General features: G+C 44.7%; 10 protein-coding genes and 2 non-coding genes across 12 annotated transcripts; 5 read left to right on the plus strand and 7 right to left on the minus strand.

Annotated features, from left to right (window-relative positions):
• Positions 1–386: 386 nt before the first annotated feature.
• Positions 387–1,253, minus strand: METBIDRAFT_39895 (uncharacterized protein; the record flags this gene model as incomplete). Its single annotated transcript, XM_018857196.1, has 1 exon — positions 387–1,253. The coding sequence occupies one exon, from the start codon at positions 1,251–1,253 to the stop codon at positions 387–389; it is 867 nt and encodes a 288-aa protein (XP_018713094.1).
• A 25-nt stretch (positions 1,254–1,278) lies between these two features.
• METBIDRAFT_31477 (uncharacterized protein) lies at positions 1,279–1,933 on the plus strand. The gene has a single exon (XM_018855859.1). It carries the CDS (start codon positions 1,475–1,477, stop codon positions 1,787–1,789), a length of 315 nt encoding a protein of 104 aa, XP_018713095.1. The 5' UTR covers positions 1,279–1,474; the 3' UTR covers positions 1,790–1,933.
• A 393-nt stretch (positions 1,934–2,326) lies between these two features.
• On the plus strand, positions 2,327–2,831 carry METBIDRAFT_162823 (uncharacterized protein). The gene has a single exon (XM_018854633.1). It carries the CDS (start codon positions 2,397–2,399, stop codon positions 2,724–2,726), a length of 330 nt encoding a protein of 109 aa, XP_018713096.1. The 5' UTR covers positions 2,327–2,396; the 3' UTR covers positions 2,727–2,831.
• A 536-nt stretch (positions 2,832–3,367) lies between these two features.
• Positions 3,368–4,402, minus strand: METBIDRAFT_77968 (NAD(P)-binding protein; the record flags this gene model as incomplete). The annotated part of the gene is made up of 1 exon (XM_018858796.1): positions 3,368–4,402. One exon carries the CDS (start codon positions 4,400–4,402, stop codon positions 3,368–3,370), a length of 1,035 nt encoding a protein of 344 aa, XP_018713097.1.
• A 1,190-nt stretch (positions 4,403–5,592) lies between these two features.
• METBIDRAFT_39178 (acetyltransferase) lies at positions 5,593–6,285 on the minus strand (the record flags this gene model as incomplete). The annotated part of the gene is made up of 1 exon (XM_018857106.1): positions 5,593–6,285. The coding sequence occupies one exon, from the start codon at positions 6,283–6,285 to the stop codon at positions 5,593–5,595; it is 693 nt and encodes a 230-aa protein (XP_018713098.1).
• An 862-nt stretch (positions 6,286–7,147) lies between these two features.
• METBIDRAFT_11418 (aldo/keto reductase) lies at positions 7,148–7,652 on the minus strand (the record flags this gene model as incomplete). Its single annotated transcript, XM_018853979.1, has 2 exons — positions 7,148–7,160; positions 7,225–7,652. 2 exons carry the CDS (start codon positions 7,650–7,652, stop codon positions 7,148–7,150), a joined length of 441 nt encoding a protein of 146 aa, XP_018713099.1.
• Positions 7,653–8,576: 924 nt separating this feature from the next.
• METBIDRAFT_39944 (aldo/keto reductase) lies at positions 8,577–9,455 on the minus strand (the record flags this gene model as incomplete). Its single annotated transcript, XM_018857209.1, has 1 exon — positions 8,577–9,455. One exon carries the CDS (start codon positions 9,453–9,455, stop codon positions 8,577–8,579), a length of 879 nt encoding a protein of 292 aa, XP_018713100.1.
• Positions 9,456–10,700: 1,245 nt separating this feature from the next.
• Positions 10,701–11,579, minus strand: METBIDRAFT_11420 (aldo/keto reductase; the record flags this gene model as incomplete). Its single annotated transcript, XM_018853980.1, has 1 exon — positions 10,701–11,579. The coding sequence occupies one exon, from the start codon at positions 11,577–11,579 to the stop codon at positions 10,701–10,703; it is 879 nt and encodes a 292-aa protein (XP_018713101.1).
• A 344-nt stretch (positions 11,580–11,923) lies between these two features.
• Positions 11,924–16,300, minus strand: MDS3 (Mds3p; the record flags this gene model as incomplete). The annotated part of the gene is made up of 4 exons (XM_018858797.1): positions 11,924–12,484; positions 12,575–13,113; positions 13,180–13,775; positions 13,872–16,300. The coding sequence occupies 4 exons, from the start codon at positions 16,298–16,300 to the stop codon at positions 11,924–11,926; spliced, it is 4,125 nt and encodes a 1,374-aa protein (XP_018713102.1).
• A 3,207-nt stretch (positions 16,301–19,507) lies between these two features.
• Positions 19,508–19,847, plus strand: METBIDRAFT_163160 (uncharacterized protein). The gene has a single exon (XM_018854635.1). It carries the CDS (start codon positions 19,623–19,625, stop codon positions 19,791–19,793), a length of 171 nt encoding a protein of 56 aa, XP_018713103.1. The 5' UTR covers positions 19,508–19,622; the 3' UTR covers positions 19,794–19,847.
• A 3,334-nt stretch (positions 19,848–23,181) lies between these two features.
• On the plus strand, positions 23,182–23,254 carry METBIDRAFT_t103. The gene has a single exon. It is a non-coding gene; the product is annotated as a tRNA-Ala (tRNA).
• Positions 23,255–25,525: 2,271 nt separating this feature from the next.
• On the plus strand, positions 25,526–25,598 carry METBIDRAFT_t104. The gene has a single exon. It is a non-coding gene; the product is annotated as a tRNA-Ala (tRNA).
• Positions 25,599–27,401: the final 1,803 nt, after the last annotated feature.

The raw sequence follows: 27,401 nt of genomic DNA on the forward strand, positions 1-27,401 counted from the left end.
GTGCAGGGTGTTTTGGAGACACTGGAAGATGCCTTCTACAACATCCAACAACAGACGGGTTCAAGTGACCGAGCACAGTTTCAATGTTGTGGCAGCGGTGTGGGAAAGCCGACGACGCATGTCAAAGGACACTCCGGGCCGCTGGGGCCCCCTTGCAGCAGCCAAAGCCTTTTGGCCACCAATGCGGTATCTGGAGTATTCGCAGCCTTCCCCTGGCACCAGCAGCAGGCGTCATTCATCGCAAACCACCCAGTAGCCAGGCGTCACTCAGCACTCCCCCGTCACTGGGCACTCCCCAATCACACATCCCAACCACGCATCCCTGGCCATCCGCTTGATGGCAAGTCACCTTCTCCTTCGAAGCACAGCACCACGCCCCCGGCGGCTCACGTGATCACCACGAGCCACGCCAACACCGCGTACATGAGCGTCACCGGGTAGATGGCCAAGAAAAGCCTGCCCGGAAGCACGCCCAGGCAGCGGAGGCACACGCTGGCCGCATATATGCTCCAGACCGCGCAGAACGCCATCACCACGAGGCGGGCCATGCGCCACGGCACCGCCGCCGTGCTGACGAGCGCACCCGCCACGAGCGGGAACATCAGGTACCCCGCGGCGCTGATGGCCGCCAAGAACGACACCGTGCCGCCCAAGAGCTGCACGTTGAAGCCCACCACCAAGTAGAACATCCACATCAACAGAAACGTGCCGGAAAACACCATGTTCGTCTGCGCCGCCGGCAGCGCCGCGCCCATCGTCACCGCGTACGCCAACAGGAACACAAGCGGGCCCCACAAGTCCCAGTCAAGGGGCAGAAGACCGCCCGGCGCCTCGTGGGTCACGTGACCCGGCGCTTCCGCCGCCGCCGCCGCCGCTACAGGCCCGCCCGCCGCCGCCACGGCCGCGAGCCGCGTCTGGAGCTGCGCGGGCCACACGACGGCCGCCACGCGCCGCCCGATTTGCAGCATGTCGCGCTTCAAGGTCTCGAGAATGGGCTCGTCGAGCGTGTCGCCGCCGGCAAAGCGCCGCTCGCTGACACGCGGCGCTGCCGGGCCCGTTTTTGGCGCAAAGAACGGCGTGAACGCCGCCAGGAGGTCCACGGCGGGCGTCCAGGGGAAACCGGGGGCGGCAGTTTCCGTGCCGGGGCTATGGTTATGAGCGCCGCGGCCGCGGGCGCCCGCCGGGGCCGCGGGCTCCGGCGCGGGCTCGTCCGGGATAATGTAGTCGTTGTTTTCGGGGTCCAGCCAGCTCATACGGTGTTGTTGGGCGGGTGGAAACGGGCGGGTGGGAGGTTCTGGAGGAGTACAAGTGAAGTTCGCTGTTCGCTCGCGGGGCGCTCTGGGTGAGGCCTGGTGCACGGGTGTGCCGCGGGTGCTTTGCTGGGGCTTGATTTGACGTGGGGTATTTCGAAGAGGACGGATGGGGAGATGAGTATTCGGAAGAGGACGGGTTGGGAAATGGGTCTTTGGTTGGGATGTGGGTTTGGTTTGGGATGTGGGTCTGGTTTGGGATGTGGGTCTGGTTTGGGATGTGGGTGCTGGTTCGCAGCCACTCCGCTGTGCGAATGAGAAAGCATCAGCTAGTCTTTGTATGGTGTGGATGGAGGGAGGTGATCAGGGTTTGTGATTGTGTGGCATGGTATTGGTGCTGTTGGTGTGGTAAGGTATTGTATTGGTGTTGTATTGGTGTTGATTTGGGCTTGGTATGGTTATGGTGTTCGATTAGTATTGGTGTGCGATTAATATTGGTCGTTCATTGGTATTGGTATTCTTATTGTTTATGGTACTGATTTTGTATGGCATTGGTGTTGGTTTTTATTGGTGTTGGTGTTGGTGTTGTATTGGTGTTGTATTGGTGTTGGTGTTGTATTGGTGTTGGTGTTGGTGTTGGTGTTGGTATTTATATTGGTATTTATATTGGTATTGGTATTGGTATTGGTATTTACTGGTGTTGTATTGGTATTTATATTGGTATTGGTATTGGTATTGATATTGGTATTGGTATTGGTATTGGTATTGGTATTGGTATTTACTGGTGTTGGTGTTGGTATTTATATTGGTATTTATATTGGTATTGGTATTGGTATTGGTATTGGTATTTACTGGTGTTGTATTGGTATTTATATTGGTATTGGTATTGGTATTGGTATTGGTATTTACTGGTGTTGTATTGGTATTTATATTGGTATTGGTATTGGTATTGGTATTTATATTGGTATTTATATTGATATTGGTTTGCTATGGGTCTTCGTATTGGATCTGATACTGATATTTGTATGATATTGGTTCTGGCTATGCATTAATACTTCATTGATATTTCATTGGCACTCGTTGTTATAATATTGGGGTAAAATTTCTGGGCCATTGGTATTTGTATTGGTATTAACTTGATATTTCATGTATTATCCCATGTATTGGTATGCCATGTACTTCTCCATGTATTATTCCATGTATAAGCATTTCATTGGTACTGGTCTTATCGTTGTCTTGATTGGTATGGTGGTATACAGGGCGCCGTTTCGTTTCCTGGCTATTCCAAATTTCCGGCTCTTCATGGCTCTCTGCTGTATGTTTTTGATCTCGTCCATAAATGGAATTGTACTCAACATCAATATAGATCTATCATCGAACACATTTCTCCTCTCCAACACCCATTTAAAGCCGTCCTGGAATTACATCAACTCTATCTTTATCAATCTGGCCAGCCCTCTAGCCGTAATCTTTTGAAATCGGTGTCTCAAATGATTCGAATCCATTGAGCTCGGAATACAAAGCAAGTCGACTTTCTATCGACTTTCCATGCTTCAATAGTCCGTACACTTGGAAAACCATCCAGACTCATTGGGATCCGCCTCGATCAGTCACAGGCCCAAGTCTACTTTACTGTTTCAATCTATTTCCGCAAATAAAGTCTGTCTTCTTATTTTCTTGACAATCAAAAGAGTGCAAATTCGAAACCGATCCCTGCCCAGACCGGATAGACGATGGGCTTCAAACTTCCTGAAGCCTTCATGCAAGAAGCCTAGCCTGTTTGACGGAGACCATGTGCTTTATTGGATCGTCTCTCTCACGAACTGTAATGGCTTGTCCTGTCACCGTGAAGTCGCAAAAACTCGTTTGTTTGTTTGCATAGTTCAACCTGAGCCTTCAACAGCCTCAAAAACAATATATTCACTTGCGCAGTAACAATGGGATCCCAATATTCAAGCTATTCTTAATACATACCAAAATGCCTTTCCCTTCGTTTCTCCAAAATCCAAAAGTCAGAAACACATCTGTGACGTATATGTTGTACGCTAGCAGACCTTCCAAGCACCAACACGCCCCAGTAGTTTCAAGTACATTTCATAGTGATGACCACTATCGCTTTACTCAAATGTCGTAGGTGCACGGAAGACCCGGTGCCCTTTTTGAAGAAACATCCCCGGAGGACAGTACTCTTTCTTGTGTGCTCTCATAATCTGATTCACGGAATCTACCACCGACGTATGCAAATCAATGATCAGATCTCCCAATATCTCCCTTATCGTAGAATTTCCTGCCTGGCTCTCACTCTTGCCTTCGCCAGGCGTGCCTTCGGGTAGTTCATTCCGCAACGAGTAGAAATTCTGTCTCAAAATATCAAGTATTGCCTGGCCACTGAAGCTTTCGGAGCTCAACAAAAAACGCTTATGCGAAAACCTCCTCTCCAAGATTACCAAGTATGCTCGTGCAAGATCCCTTGCATCTATAAACTGGCCACTAATCAGCGGGACCTCTGACTCGGGGGTCATGCTCAATATATCACTGATGATCTCGACGGAATTGAGCTTCTCTTCGAACCCCACATCAAACGCCTGTGGCCCAAATACGTGAGCCGGGCTGATGACGCTCAAGGTATAAGTCGGGCTCGTATTGTCATAAAAATCCCAGGCAGTTTTCTCTGTGAATCCTAAACAGCCCAATGTCTGCAGATTCTCGGCATGATCACACGTGACGGGGCTCCATGGGCCTTCACATATGGTGCATGCTGAATCATATAAACTACCTGTGTCGATAAAAGAGGCTGCGGTGGAAGTGACCACCACGTGCTCAATCTGGGGGGCATAGTCTTTGATGGCATGAAGCACATTTAGCATATCAGTTTTCACACTGGGCTCTTCATGCGTCCGGGGCTGCTGCGTTTGTATGAAGACTGTGATTTCAGGATGCCGTTTGAAAGCATTGGCAAAAGGATTGGGTACGCCAGTGGCCTTAACAATTTCATACGTGAAATTCTTCGAGTTGAACAATCTCTGGAGGTGGTTCCCCTGTTCAATTGTTTCCACTGTGCCCACCACATGATATTTCTTGGCAATGAGTAGCTGAACAAGATGCTGTCCAACAAAACCAGTGGCTCCAGAAACAAACACGGTTGTGGACATTATCTATAGGATCAGTCGGATCAATGAAAGAGGCTCGACTTTTTAAGATGCACGCGTCAACAAGATGTGCCCTTCGCAACAAATAAGTTTGAATTTCCCTGAAATTCTGCCCGATTTTCTCAAATTCTGAAATAAAATAGAGGTGGCGAGAAAAACCGATGGGTTCGGTTCGGGTCTTGCGAGCTCTTCCTCAGCATTCTGCATCCGTCTTCCCCACAGCTACAGAGTTGCCTCTAATCAGCTTTTCTTTCTGCACTCATTTTTGCACACGCCCAAACACTTCAGTCGGACTTGAAAAAGTACGTCTATTGACAGAGCTCGTTCTTAGTCTGTTTTCGTCTTTTGATCGGTTTCTCCTTTAGTATTTTATTGCTTTGGCCAAAGCCTGCGGCTGGCTGGCTGCGAAGCCCAGTCTAATAAGCCATAATATCAGCCACCCTGATAGTAGGATATATCAAGATTCGTCATCGCCGGCCAGAAGCTTTTTTCAAATCACACTCTGGTTTTGACAAAGGCAGATTCGGGCGAATAATGGAGACATTTCGTAGCAGATCACCTCGAACGACGCGAACTCCATGTGTTCATTACAAGGATATCATTAATGCCTGCATTTCCATATATACCCGTGAGTTATTGTGCTTCAAATATTAGGTCAAGAATATAGAAAGCCTCTTACCTTTGTACATACTGATCAGCAGTGAGGCTTATGGGCCAGAGCAGCTTCCGACTTATCAAGGGTATAAGAGAAATAAGCTGAACATACAAATGATGGCTTAAATTCTCGATTCTTTTTGATTGGCGAAATATGCGGTGTATATTCTAGTTCATCTTAGACACTCCAATCATAGACTCCCACGCAGACTGATATAGACGAACAGCCCAATACACAACTAGCCCAATATACTGTTTGCACCACGCCAACGACTTGTGTTTAGACCACTTGTTGACTCGATTTCAATCAGGACAAATCCCATTGTTGCCACTGCATTCAGTGAAGCACGGCCGCGTGTGATATGATCTCCGGCCAAGATCCACCGCCCAAAATCCTACTGTGAAGGTATCCATAGCTTAAACCATTCTTCTTTGACTTTAGCTCTTTTGATTAATCGTTTCTATATTTAGCACATCTGAGACATATTCCCTCGTCGCCGGACAGACCCACCGATTGCAACTGCTGCCACATATCTGACCTAATCTTCCCCTCCCATGTCTTGCTTGGCCTCGGAAGGAGTCATATGCTTCACTACTTTTGCTGGAACACCTACGACGACCGTATTTGCAGGCACGTCTCTCGTCACGACAGCGCCAGCCCCAATGACAGCGCCGTCTCCAATCGTGACACCTGGCATCACATTCACTCCAGCACCTACCCAGACATTGTTTCCTATATAAATCGGCTTGGCATATTCGACCCCGGCCAATCTCTGAGTTGGATCTGTCGGATGCGTGGCGGTGGTAAAACAGCAGTTGGGACCGACCATGACGTTGTCGCCAATGACGATGAGAGTACAGTCCAAGAAGGTGATATTGAAATTCCCATAGAAGCGCTTGCCGATCTTCACGTTGAACCCGTAGTCCACAAAGAACGGTGGCTCGATGAAAAAGTCGGGTTGGATGTTGCCGAAGATTTTGCCGAGATGCTCCACGCGTGCCGCCTGGTGTTTCTCGAAGCTGAACTCGTGATCGGCCATTCGGATATTCCCGTAATCAAGTGCCATTTCGTGGGCCAAATTGCGGCGCATCCAGAGCTCCTTGTCAAAGCAATTGTACGGCACGGACGAGATCATTTTATCGTACTCGTGTGATTGCGGTACGTGGTTGAGGTTTTCGTGGGCAAACTTCACGAGCTTGTCGTCAAGAGTGGTTTTCAAAGGTGCTTCCATTCTGTTTCTATGAGTATGTCGTCCTGTTCTCCGTTTGGGATCTCATGATAACGGTCATTGGTCGTGGACACGTTGATCTTATACTGGGTGCGCTTGGCCGCCGCTTTGGGAAATGATTCCACAAGCGCTCGGCCTTGTGCATAGAGACGCTCGCCAACTAGCACGATGTGGGGGCAGACGATGAGTTTTTGCTTGGCACGCGCTCATGCTGGCGGCGGAAAAACTCCACGAGTCTTTGCGAAATTCCGTGATATTGCGCTTCCGCAGAGCCTACGACAGCTTGCAACCGGTAGTCTGCAGATCATATAAACGGTCCATATAAACGGTCCATATAAACGGATCATATAAACGGATCATATAAACGGATCATATAAACGGTTCATATAAACGGATCATATAAATGGTCCATATAAACGGATCATATAAACGGATCATATAAACGGTTCATATAAACGGTTCATATAAACGGTCCATATAAACGGTCCATATGTGAATGTTTCAGTCATCAAAGACGTGGCTTTCCACTGTCCGCTGGACGCCGTACTTGTCGGAAAGAGAATCCACTGCATGGAAATCCTCATCGCTCAATCTGAATATCTTCAAGTTCGAGACGAGCCTATTTTCTTTCACCGATTTGGGCAAGACCACAGTTCCTCTTTGTACGCCCCACGATATCAAGACCTGCCCTGCGTCCACGCCGTTTTCCTTGGCAATTTCCGTAATTATTTAATTTGTGATCAAGACGCTCTCTGCGGAGCCCAAAGGCCGATATGCCTCCACCACTATATGCTGTTCTTGGAGCCACTTCGTCAATTCGGGCTGGGGCAACAAAGGGTGTGCTTCGATCTGGTTCACCACAGGCCTAATCGTTACCCCTGGATCGGACATAAGACGTTGGATTTTGGTCATGTAAAAGTTCGATAGTCCAAGCAGTCTTACCTTCCCTGCGAGGACCAACTTTTGCATCTCCTTGTACGTGTCGACATAATCCCAGTCAGGATACGGTTTTGCGTCTGAGGATCAATGGAAATGGGCCAGTGTATCAAGTATAAGTCAAGGTACTGCAAGCCCAACTTGTTCAACAGACGCTGGAATGCGCCGGGCACGTCTTTGTGCTCGTCATTCCAGATTTTGGTAGTAACAAAGATCTCTTCCCTGGGCACGCCAGAGTCTCTGATTCCTTGGCCCACTTCTTGCTCGTTGTCGTAATATGCGGCTGTGTCGATGTGTCTGTAGCCCTTTTGTAAAGCTGTTTGGACGGATTTTGCACATTCGCCCTCATTGGCCAAATAAGTGCCTAGCGCAATAGCCGGAATCGACTCGCCATTGCTCAACCTGTAGGTTTTCATGCTGGTGTGGAGCGACATGGCTGCAAATTCCGGGGAACAAATTCGATCGCCGCCTGCTTGTACTGAGAAAAACGGGCGCTACTATCCCTGGAGTGAAAGTGGCCTGAAAAGACTTTTTTGAAAAGGGAAAAAGGCCTAATTTTATGCTGAGCTCTTGAGATTTTATTGCTACTCCCCCCACTACTTGGACCCCCACCCTGCCATGCGTCGTGCTGCATAGAGATCCCCCGCGGGGTGCTGAATGCTATTGACATTCATTTTCAGTGATGGGTGATTTATACTATGCATATTGGGTGAGATGCTCATAGTGGGCGCGATTCATAATCTGAGAGATTCGTATTCTGAGAGATTCGTACCCTGAGAATTCGTACTCTGAGACATTCGTAACTGAGGAATTCGTATTTTGTGAGATTCAAATTCGATCGGTGATTTATACTATGCATTTTGGGTGAGATGTCCATAGTCGGTGGTATGCGTATACCGGGCTCAACTGGATATAGCATCTAGGGGTGGTGAAAACATGTGAACGAACAGTGCTATGGTAAGGACCGCGGCATTTAGGTACATGATGTAGATCTATGAAGAGGAGTTCCTCTTCAATGAGGGAAAGGAGGGGACATGAAAAACTTTTCATGTTTCATATAGCTGACCACTGCTCTGGCTTCACCTAAAAGTACGTCACCACCATACTGGTGATTGGATCATCTATTCCAACAAGGGGAGCCCAATGTCCGATCACGTGATGGCACGACGGCTTCCAGTATAAGCAGCGAAGAATGCGAGGGCCCCGGGCACGAAGCAGCAATCGCAAACACGCATTGGTTGGTCCAGCTCCAAAGGCCATTGATACATCCTACACTGGGCAATTGTAGTGACTCCACGCTTTTTTCTATACTCGAAAACTAGGTAAATGATTAGCCACGTCCATATCCCACAGCAAGCTTAATCCTCAAAGAGAACGGGCAATGGGTCGATGAGTCTTTGCACGCCTTCAACGGCAGCCAATTGGTTCAAGACTTCAAAGTCCTCGTCGCTCAACTGGAAGGTTTTCTTGTTGGACAAAAGACGCGCGGCTTTGACAGACTTTGGCAACACGACGGTGCCTCTTTGGATGGCCCAGGAAATCAAGACTTGGGCTGGCTCCACGTTGTTCTTTTCGGCGATCTTCACAATGTTCTTCTCCTTCAACAAGGGGCTGTCGGCGGAGCCCAATGGAGAATAGGCCTCGATGTAGATGTCGTTCTTTTTCAAGTAGTCGTACAATTCATATTGTGGCAACAATGGGTGGGCCTCGATCTGGTTGACGGCGGGCTTGATCGTGACCTCTGGGTGCGCCAAGAGACTTTCGATCTTCCCCTTCGAGAAGTTGGAAACACCAATCGACTTGGCCTTGCCTTCCTGCTTCAACTTCTGCAACTCCAAATATGTCTCGACGGAGTCGCTGATCTTGGCGTTCTTGTCACCAAAGCTGCCGTCAATGGGCCAGTGAATCAAGTACAAGTCGACGTAGTCCAATTGCAACTTCCTCAAGGACTCCTCAAACGCCTTTCTGACGTTCTTGTGGTCTGAGTTCCACAACTTGGTGGTCACAAAAATCTCCTCTCTTGGGACACCCGACGCCTTGATTCCTTTTCCGACATCTTCCTCGTTGCCATAGATTGCGGCAGTGTCGATGTGTCTGTAGCCGTTTTTGATGGCACTGGCCACAACATCGGCAATGTTGTCCTCGGAGGTGGCCCTCCATGTTCCAAGGCCCACGGCTGGGATCTTGTTGCCATCATTCAAGGTGTAGATTTTGGTGTTTTCTTGCAAACCAGACATAGTGAGTGTGATCTTTGTGGATTCTGCGGAGGAAGAAAACCAGAAATAGGGGACGCCCTGTGCGAGACATGGCGACCAGGCCATGGTTTTATATCCCGGAGCGACACCCCAGTTGCGCGGCTCCAAAGTTGTGGAGATGCAAAATGATGTTGCTGTCTGCACATGGATTGGGTGTCTGCGGCCCCACTGGAGATAGGAGGACCATGGGTTTAGGACATGAAGATGAGAAGTCCACGGGTTTACGTCCGTAGTATGGGTGTTTCCCATATATACGGGAAAATGGCTGATAAGAGACCTTTTTGGTGGCCATCTCTGACAATCTGTATAGTCTGCTTATAGATCTCTCGCTTTCGCCCAGTACAAGCGACATATGGAAGGAGAGAAACCTCGGTAGTTATCATAGTACAATTTCGCCGAGAAGCCATCATGGGCACTGATGCACAAACTCTACCATGCGCTATGTATAGTGGAATATGGCCACTAGTCTCTATCTGGACGGCTTGGGGGGCACCCGGCCAATCTTGGGTCACGTGTTTCTGAAGCCTGGATAATGGATCTATAAAAGTCGGGCTGCCGGCAGAACCTGGGGGCCTGATTTCGGTACCAGTATTCTACAGTAATCTGAGCTTTGGTGCTCGAGCGTGGCTCGATGGCGGCATCTTGAGAAGCTCCGTGTGGAAATCTAGGAATTTTGGTCTTGGCTTGATTTTTTGAACAATCTTACTTGCTTGAATCTTGCCCAGGTGACAACTTCTGCCATATATTGTGTATGACTCTTTTGCGTCAATTCGCAATTATTGAGAAAGGTGCACCATGTCCTCCGTAGGATAAAAACATCCCAGAGTTGGCTGACCCAATCGGCCATACTCCATATATGATAATTCGACAATACAAATTATTATGAACAGATCGTTGATTGTTTCCAATGACTTCTCAAAGTTCTTACATTCATTTTGATTCAACTCGTTGCTTGTACAATTTCACCGATGTAATTCGACATTCAGAATATACTTTTCAACCACTCAAGCACGGATGATTCTGCTCGACTTTCTCGGCAAAGAATTCCAGAACCTGCGCACCTCTCACCCTAGTCGGGCCCAAATCACTTTCGAAACTGTCGGAATCATCAGACAACTCCGTGTCTCTGTTTTTCAAGTCTGTTTTTCAAGTGAGAAGTTTTTACTAGATAGTAATTTATGACAACTTACTATGTGCAATCTCAACCCCGCATCTATGTAACTTCTCCTAATCTTTAAAGAGAGCTGGCAATGGATTGTTGGTTCTCACAACACCTTCAACCTCCGATAATTCGTTCAAAACTGCAAAATCCTCGTCGCTCAACTCAAACGTCTTGATGTTGGATACTAGACGTGAAGCCTTGACAGATTTTGGCAACACCACGGTATCTCTTTGAATAGCCCAAGAAATCAAGACTTGAGCCGGCTCAACGTCATTCTTCTGGGCAATCCTCAAGATATTTTTCTCTTTGAAAAGCGGACTGTCAGCGGAGCCCAATGGAGAATAGGCCTCGATGTAGATGTCGTTCTTTTTCAAGTAGTCGTACAATTCATATTGTGGCAACAATGGGTGGGCCTCGATCTGGTTGACGGCGGGCTTGATCGTGACCTCTGGGTGCGCCAAGAGACTTTCGATCTTCCCTTTCGAGAAGTTGGAAACACCAATCGACTTGGCCTTGCCTTCCTGCTTCAACTTTTGCAACTCTATGTAAGTAGAGAAACAATCACTGATGTTAGCGCTCTCGTCATCAAAGTCGCCGTCAAGAGGCCAGTGAATCAAGTATAAATCGACGTAGTCCAATTGCAACTTCCTCAAGGACTCTTCAAACGCCTTTCTGACGTTCTTGTGGTCTGAGTTCCACAACTTGGTGGTCACAAAGATCTCCTCTCTTGGGACACCAGAGGCCTTGATGCCTTTTCCGACATCTTCCTCGTTGCCATAGATTGCTGCAGTGTCGATGTGTCTGTAGCCGTTTCTCAAGGCACTTTCAACGACATCGGCAATGTTGTCTTCGGATGTAGCTCTCCATGTTCCGAGCCCCACAGCTGGGATCTCGTGTCCGTCATTCAATGTGTATGTCTTTGTGTTGTCTTGCAATCCAGGCATTCCTTTAGTTCTTTCTCAATGAGTTAAGGCCTCTTATCTTCATTCACCGGAGATTGTGAATAATTTATAGCTCGAGTAGTGCCCACGCTTGCTATGCTTTTTCAGACTGTGCACGGGCCAATGCATAATGATGTCGGGCCTGCACATATTGTCACTCCATCTTTGCTGTAGTTGCTTCTGCACGGAATCCCGTTCAGACTAGAATATCAAAGCACATGACAGTTTTGAATATCAAAGAATCCTGTCGATTCAACCTCCGGCATCCGCAATTCATAAAAGGTGGAGAGCGCTTATTTTGTACTTGTGGGAAGTGTATCTTATACGCAACAGGTCGCGCCTTTGCATCATTTTTTTCGCAACCCAAGAAGGCCACCAACCGAATGTGCAGATAGCTTACTGTGGGATGACTTTTTACTACCACCCGACACCATACTTGTCAGCGACTCTGTGCGCAACAATTGGGGCGATTCTTGCGTCTTATGATTTTCTTCATTCTTGCCGTGCTTGGTCATTCGGCCTAAACGCCCAAAAAACTTGTGACGCGAGTTTTCCGGGACTGAAGCTTTTTCGGAGTCTGCGTGATTATAAGTCTGTGTTCTCATCCCATCAATGATAAATTTGCGCCCTGTGTTGATTTCTTTTTCGCTGACGGATTCCGCATGCGATAAGGAAGGTCTCACCAGTGGAGCAACGTCAGACCGCTTTTTTTCGTCACGTTCCAATGTTTGCCGTCTTGACCTTTCTTCCTTTGCAGCTTTTGATTTTATTTTTTCGTCTTGACGAATCAAATGGGCGATTTGCTTGTCGAACTTTCGATTCAGATCAACGCTAAATAGATGTTCCTTCACCGGTGTCAATCTAAGGTTTGAGATGGCACTTGAATTGACGGGTCGTTTTATCTCAGTCTCCACGATAGGAAGTTCATCATTTTGTTTCGGACTTGATAGGAAAGACTCAAGAGTATTCACCGATCCCACTGATGGGTTTTTGCTCACTAAAGATTGCTTGGACCCTTCTTCATTAGAAGTATCCTGTGCATCATGGTCGAAGTAGCGATCTTCGCGCCTTGTAGAGTCTTCGTTGCTTGTCTCCTCCTGCACCCTCTTTTCAAGAGCAATATAGTCTTTTTTAGTCTGTGCAAGAGCTAGACTCATTTGTCGGGCGTTCATCGAGCGCAACATTAATTTCACGTCTGAACAAATGGATGCAACTTCGTGGATAAGATCAATGACATAGTCGCTAGGTTCAGGTGCATCTATGGAGACGAGGTTTTCTAAAGTGATGCCAGTTAAGTTTTCATTTTCATCATCTCTCTCTTTTTCGGTAAAACAACTGGACGCGTTAACAGAATCACTAACATTTTTGTCTGGAAATGACTTAAAGGGGATGCTTGGAAGACTGTTCTTCTTACCATGATCAAGAAAGTGCAATGGGGCGGCATCCTCGTCGCTGGCACTTGTGCTTTCATCTGTGGCCACGCTATTCACACTGCCGTCCTTTTCAACAGGCAGAATATCTCTTGGTTCGATGACTTCTTTAGATTCAGTGAATGTAGATTTTGAAGAAAGCTCTTGTACCCTAGAGAGTGAGAAAGAGCTGCCTCTTTTCCCGGAACGTGACGAAGTGGATGATTTGTTCACATTTGAAGACTTTCTGAGTAGGGCAATGTCCATGTAACCATCATCGACAGTGTCCAAAAACCCCTCATACTCATCGAGTGGAAATTTGAATGTGGATTTCATTGGCGATCTAGTCTTCTCAAACAATTCGTCGAACTTCTTGCGATATTTCTTGCCCTCTCGAATAACTGTGACCTCTTTACGTCCAATAATTCCATATAAAACTTCACAAAGCAAGTCGTAAAGAAGCTGAACCTTGTAAAATCTCGACATCCACAAGCAATCTAATGCACATGGACGGAAAAGCCATCTATTTCCCACTTGACCGGTGTACAAGTATTCAGCAAAAGCCTTAAGCGAATTGGTACTAAAAGGAACATATAGTTTTCTGGGAATGAGAGAAGGCTCCATTGTGTAGGAGTTCCAATCCGATTCAGGAAAATCTAAGAGGCTTTGGTATTGTTCATCGTGCTCTCTAGACCCACTTTGATGCTCACTTGTTGGCATATCCTTCGATATGTCATCTAATGAGTTGTTCGTTGTCTTTGAGACTTTACCAAAGTCCATTGACATAGCTCTAGATGATTGTGAAGAAGATGTTGTCATGAGACTAGCCGCAACTCCAAGCTTTTCGGTACAGTTAAGGTCTAACCTTTTTCGGTTTTCACTGAACAGAAGCAGTAAGTCTTCCATCGACGCGTTCCGTGCGGAAACTGAACCACGGGGCGACTGGTGTGGTGAGCCTCTCGGGGATCTAGCGGGAAGATTACGAAGAACGCTCAAAGTGTGAAGTAAAGATGCTCGTGGTGACAAAACATCTGTTGAATTCTTCCTAGAGCTCGAACGATATGATATTGGAGTTGCAGGTACATCTGGAATAGGCTCTTGTGGCAAAGGTAACTGGGCAGGAATCTCCCTGAGATGAAAGTTTAAGATTGATGTATCTGAGAGGTTCGAGCCCAAAGAGTTGCGGCGATCAGGTGACTGATTGTGGGGATCAATCGAGCCAATATCTTTCGAAAAGCTCGTCTGTGAAGAATGCTTTTCCTGAAAGGGTAGTCTAAATTGAGGTACTTCCTTCTGGGCTGATTTTGGTGAGCCAACAAGCAGGACTATGTTATCTTTGCTTTCACTTGAACAAGAATTCAGAGAATCGTTTGACGAAAACCGGGTCATTTTCCCGCGAGAACCTGAACTGCTGCCGCTGCTTTTTGACGAGCGAGTCATATTATGGGACTCAACCTCAATTTCATTGTGTTCGAACTGATCGACCGCTTTCACATACGCTTTCGCAAGCAAGTCGATGAAGAATTTGCCCCAACGTGCCATCAAAATGGACATGCAGACAGGAATACGGTCACCATTGAGCGAAATGAGTTCAAAATCAGATATACTGTTTCCATACCGATCCAACGCGTTTCTTCCTAGAGTGATTGCGGCTGGAGGGAAAACAGAGCGAACTTTTGTGAACTTCACCTTTGGAGCCGCGTAGTGAACATAATCATTGAATGTAGCAGCGTTTTGCGGAGGGCTCCTTTGACTCTCGTTCTTATTGGAATGATCAGACTGCTGACCGTGAAGTGGGTGTTCCGAGAGATCGTCTGTCTCGCTTATCTGCAGCAAAGATGATGAAGATATCTCGTCCGAAGTTGTCGTGTCGACATCACTGACCGAGCTTGTTTCCGTGTCGTTTTTATTGGCATTCATGAGCAATTTGTTATGGCTCAGCATCTCCATCGACGCTAACAAGTTCGTTACTGGAAGACTTACTGTGATCAAGGATGAAAAATATCTCACACTGCTGGTCGTCCGCGATGTGACGTAATTTCCCAATAGGACCACCTTGTGGTGAGACGTCCATACAAAACCACCCCAAAACCTATGAGACCCATAGTCATGGTGGCAAAAGACGTTAAGACGGGACCATTTCCCGGTTGGCTTGTTGTAGATGAAAATGGAGATGTCGTAGTCATTGGGCAAGAATCCTATGATCACAATGTTCTGCCCAAAAACTCCGCCTGTCGGATAGCGAAGATTGTATGGCACAGTTCTCCGGAGCAAGCTGTCTGTAGCGCTCTTGGAGCGGAGATTTTGCTTACGATGTAGGGGTGCGAGCTTTGGCTGTTTGACGGATTTTCCTATTTTTGCTGTAAGGAGCGGGCTTAAAACCTCGTCCATGTTTGAAGTAAGCGTCGGGACGTAAAAGAAAAGAGCCTCCTCTCTCACCCGCGCGATTTTCTCCGCAGCCATGGTCAGCCCGTGATCTCTGCGTGAATATTCGACGTCTTCTTTGAAGTTCACGATGACGCTGGTTAGATAGTTTATGGAGATGCTTGTCTCCAGGTTTGTCGTTTTGAAGTACGAGACAGGTTTGCCATTGACTACCACGGGCGGGAACGAGAGAGGCGGACCAGCATTCACGTAGGTTCTGTCAACTAAGTCAAACACGCAGTTGTCGTACAAAGCATTCGAGTTCTGGTCATGACCGCCGGCAATCATGAGACCCGAATGGTCTTTTCTGTTGGCAAAAGAGAGATGGCTGATGGTGGTCATTTTGTGAGAAAAACGCGGGGAGGGCACACGTGGATCTGCCTGCCAGTTCAGCCCGTCGTGAAGCAAGACCCACGACTTCTTTAGCAAGTTGAACTCCCAGAAGTCGTTGCAAGGCACAAGCTCGCATTTTTCGTCGTCACCCGTGTTTTCTGCAAGTGTCAACCCACCGAAGAGATAGAGGCAGTTTTTTCCCGTGGCCAACTCGTGGAAGAGCCGGGGCTTCGGTTTGGGTGCGTTCTCGGGAATGCTTACACGGGCCCATGCTTTGGAAATGAGGTCCAAGTAAAAGATCTCGCCCGAGAGGTATTTCTCTAGCCGTTTCAGTTTGTTGGTGGTGACCTTAGACGCAAAGGTGGTCTCGATGTCGCGGATGGAAATCTTATCGTCGAGCTCAAGCCCAATAGTGAGTCCGCCGTATGTGAAGACAAACGAGTGATAAAGTGTCGAGGCCGAGCCAGTCCGCACACTCAAATTCAACCGGTCATCTTTCTCAATTGGCGGCATCTGCACTGCGTGGCATGCGCTGGCAGACGGGATAAGCGTGCTCATGGCGACCCATGTAAGAAGAAGGAGGAAATGCGAGTCTGTGGTTTATTTTTGATTGGCTTGGGAAACGCGCTGTGTGTCGATGGCGCGGTTCAGTGTTTCGGAAGTCTGTGTTGAGCTGACTTCCAGGTTGAGCTTGGCGTGCTTGGTTCGGACAAAGAAGTCTGGGTCTTGGTCCACTGGCTCTTTACACGACTTATTTTTAGCGCATCAAGTCAAGCGCAGCGCGAACACTGCCCGTATGTATGAACACGATGGAAAGGGTATTTCCCTTTTGGTATTTTTTCCCGATAAATCTTTAGCAATAGCACACATCCATCCGACTGCTGTTATTTCTTTGCTTGCTTTCTGGCTTGTGTTCTGGCTTTCGTCAACTTTGGGCTTTTTTTTTTGATTTCTGGCTTTTTTTTCAATTTTGGCTGTTTGCGTTTTTGGCTCAATTTTTGACTATTCCCGTTTGGCCGCGTGGCTCCCCCCAGTGCTCGGGGCAGGCCGCCCGGCGAGCATCAGAATACCCCCTGGCTGAAATAGGCTCCTGCGGCCGAGGTGGCTGGAGATATGTTAGCCAGCCAATAAAAGCTGCATTTTCCATTTCATGTAGCGTGAATTGTAATTGTGATCGTATTCTCGCCAAATACGGCCACGTATTTTATGCCCCTGTTCATTGTGACTGCCTTTTTTGTTGATCTCATCTTCCAGTTGCCGCAACTGCGACAAGCCTGACGCGGGCCACTGGGCCCAAACATGCCGCGCAGGCCGCACCAAAAAACTAAAACACCATTGGAAGTGAATTGACTTTGTTTTCTGGAGCGAGTGAAACGCTGGCTTGACAAAAGTAAGGATTCTTTGCTCGTGGGTCTTCTTCTTTGTATGACTCCGGATTATGGTCTCGTTCCATGCAGAGAGTCCCACATCGGCACGCCGCTTTTGAGTATATCGCTTTCTCGTATACCTTGCAAACAACACCCCCTTCAAATACTTCCACTCAATTATGTCTTTTCAAATGTTCCCTCCTGATATAAAGCCCAATCTAGGCAGATTCCCTTAGAATAATTTCTAATATATCTTTTTTCAACGAATCCCTTAGAAATATCCCTTTTCTAATTTTTCCTCTAGCCATGCGATTATCGTGCCCATGTAAAAAAAAGTAGGTAGGCTCCTTCTGAAACGATATCTGATGAAACTGCAAAGTACCGGCAGGCCAATTAAAACACAGACAAACTTGCACCCATACCTCCACTAATCCAGTAGTCAAGCCAAAATTTCTGCCATGATCCGTTGGCGTGCTGAGCGCAGGTTTCCAATACAAAAGTCTTGACTAATTTTCACCCAAAAAATGACCCGACATAGACCAGGGAACAGAGCTAGAAACAAAATAAAAAAATTCATTGACATTCATGCTCGACATTATTTGGGATACGTCGAAATAAACTGAAAATCAGGCGAACAAGTGGTTGAGAACCCTTAAGTATAGCGCGTGTATTGTCTGTTTTTTGACCGCGATTTACGGCCAAGATAAGACCTTGGTCAAACCAGACTTCTGTGAAAGCATACAAAAGTGCATCACAGGCTCAAAAGATGTCGAAATCACAAATTATGTCGATTTTTTTGGTCCTTCTTTCCTGACTAGTAACACACTTTTAGACAGACAAAGGCTACCTCCGCTTGACATTCAAACTGCCAATTTCACAGATCACTTTTGTCCCATCGTCTTGTCTTGTCATTTCATTCAGATGAAGTCAAGTAAGAATCCACCGCCGTTGAATATCAATTTGCCGCAATTGAACTAAAGTTGAGAGCCTTTAGTGTGATTGCTGGGTGTTTTTTAAAGCTCAGCATGATTTAGCTGTGGCGGCTCAAACATTTATTTCCGTATTAGTGGGGCAACCTCACAACTGCCCCGCACTTTCGAGATACCAAGCGACAAAAAGATTGCAGCACCACAATTTCGCATATGGTCTCCCACTACACTACTCAGTGTGGCCCTATGCAGCTTAACTAACGTTGATCGGACGGGAAACAGTGCTTCCTGCATGGTATGGCCGCAACCGATGAATGAAACTGATAGACAAATATATCAATTAGTTGTATATAATATGTACATAGTGCATTTTGATGTTAATATAAGGTACAGTTTTTGAATATACTGTGAAATCCCTAGACCCTTAAAAAGATCTTATCTTACAACGACCGGTGCTCTCACTTGGTACGTAGCTGGGAGCTGTTTAAATGTTTTTTATATATATTATTTATATAGTTTTGCCCCTTTAATCAGATGAATCTACCAAAAGAAAAAAAATCTTTACAAACCAATCGGTTTATCATGCTCCACGCTCGTCGCCAAGAAATCAAGATAGGGTGAACAAAAAACTTTCAGAGACATTGGGTTCAGACTCAACAAGATCGGGAAACTCAAGCATCTACTCAATCATACATGCCCTCCTTAGGAGGCTCCTTGAATACAACTTCAGGAACTCACATTCTCGAACACACGCCATCATCACAGAGTCCCCAGAAAACAAACGATGATATAAATCACGCCAAAGTATCAAAGGCAAACAAACCTGAATGCCGGAAAAGCCAGTCTACAATTCCCCCATTGCCTGCAACCTCTCAAACTCAGCCACAGCTCACTAGACAAAACTTTAGTTTACGTTTCCAAGCAGTACTAATGGCAGATTTCACCAAAGCATTTGATCGCATCTCACATCAATATATTTATTAAGTACTCACGAAAATGGGATTTTGATACCCGGCACTTCGACTAATAATACTGATCATAACGGAGTAGTCAGCAACTGTATCACAAATCATAGTCACTGGTTATGTCCATTTGAGTCTTTTTTTGGTTGGCCCCTTCTTAGGGGGTCATTTCCAGCCTCGATGTATCACTCTTTGAGCTGCTAGTATGACTTATGTTTCCATCGCTTGTTCAGCCTCTGGCTCTTGTGTGGCAGCTGAGTTGGACTCTTTGATTACTGGATCTTCTTGGGTTTTGGAGATGTCTTGTGTTGTTTCTTTCTCGAGTCCAGTCTTTGTCCGTTTAGATGGGGACTTTGATAGACGTAGCCCCCGGGAAAGGAGAACTTTTTAGGAAGTTCTAGGAGATTGGTCACTATTGCTAGAGTGAAAGCGTTTGCTGGGCAGGTACTTATGGGTCACTTGTTTCCCTGGTATTATTCCTTTTAGGTTCATGAGGCGCGTTATCTTAATAGTTCTGCTCCTTTAATTATATCTTCTTGCATCCAACAAGCGTAAGAAACTCGAGGTAGAGGACCTTGCAAGCTACCATCAGTCCACACCCTCCTTCCCCACTAACAAAGCCATGTCATTCAGGAGAATTGACCATCTATATTTCCCTATATCATGGCGTAGCAATGTCCTATACTACAAGATTGAAAAACCACCAGTGATCACGTCCTCGCATCATTTGATTGCAGTATACTTTTGCACAGATCAACCCTTATCTACTAAAAAAAAAGAAAAGGTACGCTGACGGCAACAGCTCTATGGGTACACTGACTGAACGGTGTCTGCTGGGCCTCATCCAGGAAGATTACATACCAAACCTCATGAGATTGAAGCAATACAAGGTACGGCATCTCATTCTTTGAGCTGGAGTAAACAGGAAGAACTTCCACCCTTTTGTCCGGGGAGTTTCCTTGTCATCTGCCCCGAATTGAAGGCGATGAAAGGCTGACAAAAATTTTGGAAAGAATTATACAAACAAGAATGGTTTGTGCAAAAAGATCTCCTCGCCATCCATATATTCAATCACGGCTCCTATATTCCCTTTCATGATAATGAGGATGGGGCGTCGAATGCAGGTTGTGTTTGAAAAGCTGTTATAGTGATCAGAAGCTTACCCACCTCTACAATGCGTGTGAGATTGTGCACTTCTGGTGGCAAAAGATCGCCTTTTAGGCTCCAATGCACCTAAGAGAGATGCTAGTTTCTTTATTCACTTCCTTTGATAATCTAAGAAACCTTATTTTGATTTGTTAAAGTCGTTCGCAGAGTTTATTTGCTTAGGGACCAGGAGGCAAAGACAAATGTAAGTCTCGCCGCCTTGTCAAATGAACTATGGTCACCCTTACGAAAACACATCCTATTGGACGATGAAATGTAGTTAATTTTATTCAAGTGGTTGACATTGGTTGTGGGCAGACGTCTTCTTGAGGGGAGTCACATTTGGGAGACTTCGTGAATAGTATTCGCGCCTTCTCAGCTGAGCCAATGTAGCGATCTTTTTTTTTTTGGTAGATTCATCTGATTGATCTTTTTTAGATTTCTTCTCGATGGTTCTTCATTAGTGGTGGGGTTTTACATCCTGCGAGTGACACTCTATAATATGATAAATCAAAAAAAAAGAAAGCGATGATGCAATATCCAATACCTAAACAGATGCGGGCCAAGAGGAACACCCAGGCCGTAATTACCGAAAAGGAACGGGTCGTATATTGACACTAAGCACATATCTGGGAGACGCTTAAAAGCTATTTACCTTTTTTGGCTTCGTTTCTTTAGTTATATGAATCTACGAATAAAAAAAAGCGTTTCTTCCATATATCCAGACTCATAATCGATGACTGCAAAAGATGCGGCTTCTAAGAACACTTTCAGGATGGCTACGTGCTTACAATGCATATAACATATCGCTTGCTATTTGAGAATTGTTTTCTTCTTTGGTCTGAAAGAACGAATTGAGTTTTTTTTGCCTTGCTAAAATATTGCATGCTACCTATATTTCCTATTCTGTAAAATTTAGAAAATGTAACGTCTTCTCATTTTTACCCCCGCACTTTCTCACAATAGTAACATTTAGTTTCAATAATAAAAAATACGAAACTCACTTAAACGGAAAAAAAAACCCAAAGTAAGACAAACGCCTTCGTCTTAAAGATGTATTCTCATTTATATGAAGGTATTCAACTTTGGCTGCCCCCAATAAACCCTTTTTTCTGTTCGGGATACTGTATTCTTGGTTAAGACGAGTGACGCGATATCTTTTTATCTGCAGCGCAATAATTATTTGCTTCTTCACGAACTTTTTTTTAGTATATATTTAATAGTTGCGGGTGTCTAACCTCTTATCATCTAGACAGCTATATAATCGATAGAAACAACATATTCAAAGAACTAAATCAATTGGGGAAAATTTCACACACCAACTAGACGCAGCACTATAAAGACCTCCAAGTTTCCTTTTGAGTGTTCGCGTCACTTTTGAGCCTTCTGCGTTCATAAACTTACTGAAAAGAGCAGGAATTAACTTTATTATATGTTTCAATAAATACAAGCAGAGCTGTGCTGGTAGATGAACTATAAATAAGTTCGTTATTTCGCTTCATCCTATAGACTGTATGAGGAAGTACACAGCTTATGCGATGGAAAGGTATTGGTCGGATTAAAGGTGGATCACACGTCGAGCCTCTTCTTTTTATCGGTAAATCTTCACTTTAGGTCAGACACAAAAAACTTTTTCTATAAAAATAGCGATACATGCTCTTGAACTTTCTAGAAAGGAGCCTTTAGCCCAAGCGTTATGTATCTGCTTAAATAGTAATTTACTTAATTCAAGGAGCTGAGATACGACAAATTAGGCCTTTTTTCGATGAACAAAATAATGATCTCACATATTTTTATAGGTTTAGGAGATTATAAAATGAGGTCTGAAATTTTTAATTCTTTTCTATTGGTAGACTTTTTAAGTATGGCCATGGAAATATTGAGGATTGTTCACTCACTGAGACCCTGATCTATTTTTTTCCTGACATAGCGCGGATTAATTTCGCAGCTAATTTGATGAATCTACCACAAAGTCTCTCCGTTGGAACATAACCTTTTTGTTGTTGCAATTGCCTGGAAAGGAAAAGAGTAGATAGTTTATTAGTCAAAGAGAAATTAAACTAGTATTTTTGCTTGTCGTGTATTTTTGTGGTAGTTCATCTTGAAGATAAATGGGATTTAAATACTGCAGATGATACATGTCACCTTTTTTTGGTAGACTCATCTGATTTAAGGAGCAAAACTACTAATATCCATTTAACCCTTTGATGAAAATAATTTAAATTACTGACTAGAATAAGAATCATTATAGTATAGATGAATCTACCAACAAAAAAAGAAGGCTTGTGATTATCTATTGACAACAAGTAAGTGTGGTATTGTAAAATTGAGGGTGCACGATCCTCACGACCCTTTTTAGTCACACTTTTTTTCGAAAGAAACATCATATTAGGTTGTCGCCGGAGGGATGTAAGACCCCCCCACTTTTATTTTATAAAATCACCTGATCAAAGGGACAAAACTATTTAATAATGTATATGAAAACATCAAACCAGCTTCCAAATACGTATCGAGTGTCGAAAAGCGGCTCATTTCCCTCCGTTGACCACGGCCTGGATGGTCCTCTCGACACGCACTTGTTTCTACGTAGTGAATTGACGCAAAAAGAAAAAAAAAATCAGATACCAACATAGCTCAGGTGAGAAGGTGCCAACACCAATTCACGAAAACTCCCAAAGGAGATGTGACTCCCCTGAAAAAAGCATCTGCCCATAACCGATGTCATCCTTCTTTCTTTGATAATCTCGCTTTATGTAGCTCCAAGTCCCTTACTTCAGGTATTTCCAGGTATCTCCTCATTGTGACCGAGAGGAATTGGTCTCTCTACCCAATATGCATATGCATTTTTATATGCAACCGATTTTATATACAAAGGTTGAAGAAAGTCATATACAGAACGTCATCAGATTTAAGTAATGTGTATGGCATACCAGAACAAATTTCAAGATCGGAGGTTGTGGCAGAGTTAGTAACTAACTCCTCTTCAGTGGGAACGTGAGTTCGAATCCATTGATCAATCTCTTGTAAAACACACAGGGCGTGTGGCGCAGTTGGTAGCGCGTTCGCTTCGCATGCGAAAGGTCTCGGGTTCGACTCCTGACTCGTCCAATTCTTTTTGCAACCTGACCGATTTTGACGTAATTCCACTTTTTTTAGACGTGTCATGCTTACGCTTTACGAGACATAATTGGTAAATCTAAAGGAGATGTACCAAAAACCAAATATTATCACCCCTGGAAATATGAGCTCTAAGGATTTTGATTAGATTTTACGTGAACACCGGGTACGAGGGTATGATTTTGAATGTCCAAGAAAACAAATCAGCCCTTCGAAATTTTCGAGTCGAAGCAACTACTACGGAAGACCAGAAGACATTGAAAAAAAGACATAAGAAAAGAATTATTCTTCGAACTAACGACGTAAAGAGATGCGTGCTAAAGATGATGGTTCAAGGCTTGAATTATGGGAGGATGGAGCAATGATCTGACCGTCTGTTCAGTTTCGAAAGCAAAGAGAAGTGTTTCATGAATTTCATATATAATAAAGCCAGTAAAATTTCGTTTGATTAGGCTATTCTGATGTGGCACAACTCCTCAATCTGAACTGGCATTCTTCCAAATGACATTGTTTATGATAACGTATTTGTTGTGAATAAAATTACTATAAACATTGATTGAACTCCAAATCGAGTTTTTCGAGTTTAAGAGTAGTAATTGTCTATGATTCGACATGTGTTTTCTATACCAAAAACCGGGTTCTCCAACAGGACTCCAAAACCCGAGTCAACGGGTCATGAATGGAAAAAAGGCTGTAAATGTTTGCCCAAGAACACTTTTAGAATACTCGAATAAGTTGTTAAGTCTTTGAAAATACATGATTGAGGAATACAAGATATTGTTGATAAAGGTTAGGATCAGCTGGAGTGAAGCCGACTTTTCGATTTCTCTACGTTTATTTGATTTTCAAATCATCAAAATCTTTCAAAAATACTTTACAAAATCTGTTAAAGGATGGCTCTTGAAGGCTTCTGATTCGAGGCGATCAAATAGTTCAAATTTTAAAAATAGGACAAATTATCAAGGAGCGCTTACAGCACCAAGTTGAGTAGAATTTGGATACATATATAGTATTTCACCTCGCCTGTGTCGTAAAGAAGGGAAAGCAACAATGGAAATATAAACAGTTTATTCAATAACAATAAGCAATAAGAGTATCGGCGCGTTGAGTACAAGTCCCATTTTGAAACATACCAGTCTCCATATTAGTGATGAATGCGGTCAAGGCTTTGGTGAAGTTTGTCATTAAAACCTTCTGGATTTTGCTCTTTCATCTTTAAATCAATAAATGGATTTTTCATAGTGTTTCTGGCAGATTTTTAGATCCTAAGTGAAAGCTGATAACTTTTGGGAAGGTTTTTTGATTCTTGAGTGCAAACTTCTTTTGCTTGCTTCATCTAATTCAAGTGAAAAAACTATGAAATATTATAAAGAGAACACTGATCGAAAATCAATTAGTGCGATGAACTAGAGTACAGTGCTGGTCATTTATTTGTTATCTATGCTGAGTCTACCCAGCCTCATGTTGGAATGACGGTGGTAAAGTTTGAACAAGCTCTGTTTCAAAAACCCTTTTTTTGAGAGATTCATCTGATTAAAGGAGAAAAACTATACAAATAAGATATATAAAAAACCTTTGAACAACTCCCAGATACATACCAAGTATCGGAACTCGGCCCGCCTCTTCCGTCTGTCACAGCCTGGTCGATCCCCCTGGCCCGTATCTGTTTACGTATTGGATATTACGTCATTGACTCCCAGGATAAGTCTCCAGTAGTAGTCGCTTCAACTCAGATGGTTCGAGGGGACTTAAAGAGCTAATTTTCTGCGACTCGCCACTTACTAGAGTGTTAGAGTGTATACCTTGAAAATTTGTGGTGACAAATTAATTTAATTTTGTTAAGTTCTCCAAAGTATTGTCGACCAGGGCCAACATTGAATTCAAGCTCATGGGCTTGGAAAATTTTAGCTCCTGCCACAAGTATTTGAATGTTTCACGGTTTTCGTAGACATGGGTCAGAAAAGCGTCTGTGGCGTCTCCGTTGTTGTGGATTTGGTGTGTACAAAGATGACATTGGAAATCTGATGTGTCACTTGGTAGGGTCCTGCGAGGGACATATGATGCGTAATTGGAGTGATGGATGGACAAAAGATCATATCATCCTGCCGGCCCGTTGAAATGAGAATCATGTGCAGTATAAAGTTTTGGCAGGCTTTCCGCAAGATTTCGTACAGAATAGCACCTATTTAGTTTAACTTAATAAATATGAATATAATTAATCAAATGAATATGAGAATGCGCCATGTTTCTAAAAACATATTCGGGCGTGTGGCGCAGTTGGTAGCGCGTTCCCTTAGCATGGGAAAGGTCTCCGGTTCAAATCCGGACTCGTCCATTATTTTTTGCAACAAATCCTTTGGATTTGTACGGTATCTCTGAAATCGCTCCAACATTAAGTTGGCTCATATTCGGGGTCACTTTTTGTTAAATCAATACCAGGATAGAGTTTCGACTTCCCCATGACCTGCAAATGCTAGCAAAGCCTTCTCGGCTAGAGAAAGCAAAAAGAAAAGCGAATAAGGAGACTTTTGAGTCTTTGAGCCCCATAATGCAAGAAAAGCAAACTCCGATAATGCTACAAAGTCTCGCTCTTCATTGTTTGGAAGTTCAAAACAATTGATATACTTTCGGAAATCACTGCGTGGAGCAGAATAGTTAAGCGGTACGATGTATCATCTCTTCTTCAATTTTGGATCATAAATGACAGAGGCACAAGAGAAATTCTTCTTCGCTATCGGCATAACTGTGAAACATTCAAAACGTTTGGCAAAATTTTTGCCAAACCCATGAGTTTAAATGAGATATTGCGGTCTCCGACCCACATCTCTTGAGGAACTCAATAAATTCGAGCTGACTCGTCACCAATATTTTTTAGGTATACAATCGAAGCGAGTCTCAGGAAGTGAGCTTCTTAAGTCCTCTGCAGTATTCTGAGTTGAAGCGGATACTATAAGAGACTATTCTCACGATGACGTACTGTCCAATACGTGACGCTTGTAACGAGGACTATGCGGAAAGAAAGAGATAGGCCCCGTTCCGACACTAAACCATATTTGGAAGTTGTTCAAAGTTTCATATGTGATTGGTTTTATTTATCTAGTCAGATAAAAACTATATAATAGACACAGACTGGTAGCTGGAGCTGTTTTGAAAAAGAATGTCTTAGCGTTACATTGGATGCGGTTTTTTTCGTTATCCAATCGGCCACAATATGCATTTCCAGACGATTAATCATTTCAATGCAGTGGGCAGATAAAGAGCCATGATTCAATTCAAAACATATTGTGGAAGAGTAGAGATGACACATCTATATGACATCCAAAGAGAAAGTCACCTTTCGTATTGTTAGTTCTGGTAATTCTTGGAAAAAATCAGCACCACCAACCACTTATCCGGTTTCAGGCATCAGCGAATCTGTTAATGGATTTTGTATGGGTCCTCAATACAGCCTCAAATCACGAGAGTGGATAAATCGAATGTACCAGTACAACACGAAAAAAGCCCAGGAGACACTAAAAGACAGGGCTAGAAATCCAAGGATAATCCAAACCCTTCCCAAAGGGCCTTTTCCCCCTGTTCATTTGGCTTGTAATGGTTGCTGCTGAACGAGCATCAAAATTTTATATTTAGCGAGTTATTAGCTACCTGCATCGCCCATGGTGTATTGACGGACACCGAGACCGGTTGGCGGTGGCTGACGCTGACATACAAGTAGGGCGGCGCTTTTGTAAGGAGCCCCTATTTTGAAAACACTTGTCGGAAATCGAAGCTTGTGCTACTCAGTCATGCATATTTGTAACATTTGCAGATCTACTTCTTTTCGTTGGAAGGAAAGTACAGTGTAGGAAGAATGCCGAACTGAAACACAAGGGATGAGGCCTGTTTGGACTAAAAAAATCAGCACGAGCCAGGAACGGGCTTGGGCAGATCTTGACACCTCTTTGAAATCAGGAAGGAGAGACTAGTATACGGCGCAGCATTTCCAGGTCTCATCAGGGACTATACGAACAAACGGGTTCACGGGTCGCACGCCGCTTGTTTACTTTCCTGCGCAGGCGGCCTGCACACAGGACATCCCCAGGTAGTGCGGGTAATTACTCCTCGTCCACCCTCGAGCGTCGCACCGCGGTCGTCCCTT

The sequence above is a fragment of the Metschnikowia bicuspidata genome, assembly GCF_001664035.1.
Source record: "Metschnikowia bicuspidata var. bicuspidata NRRL YB-4993 chromosome Unknown METBIscaffold_2, whole genome shotgun sequence".
Lineage (NCBI taxonomy): Eukaryota > Fungi > Ascomycota > Pichiomycetes > Serinales > Metschnikowiaceae > Metschnikowia > Metschnikowia bicuspidata.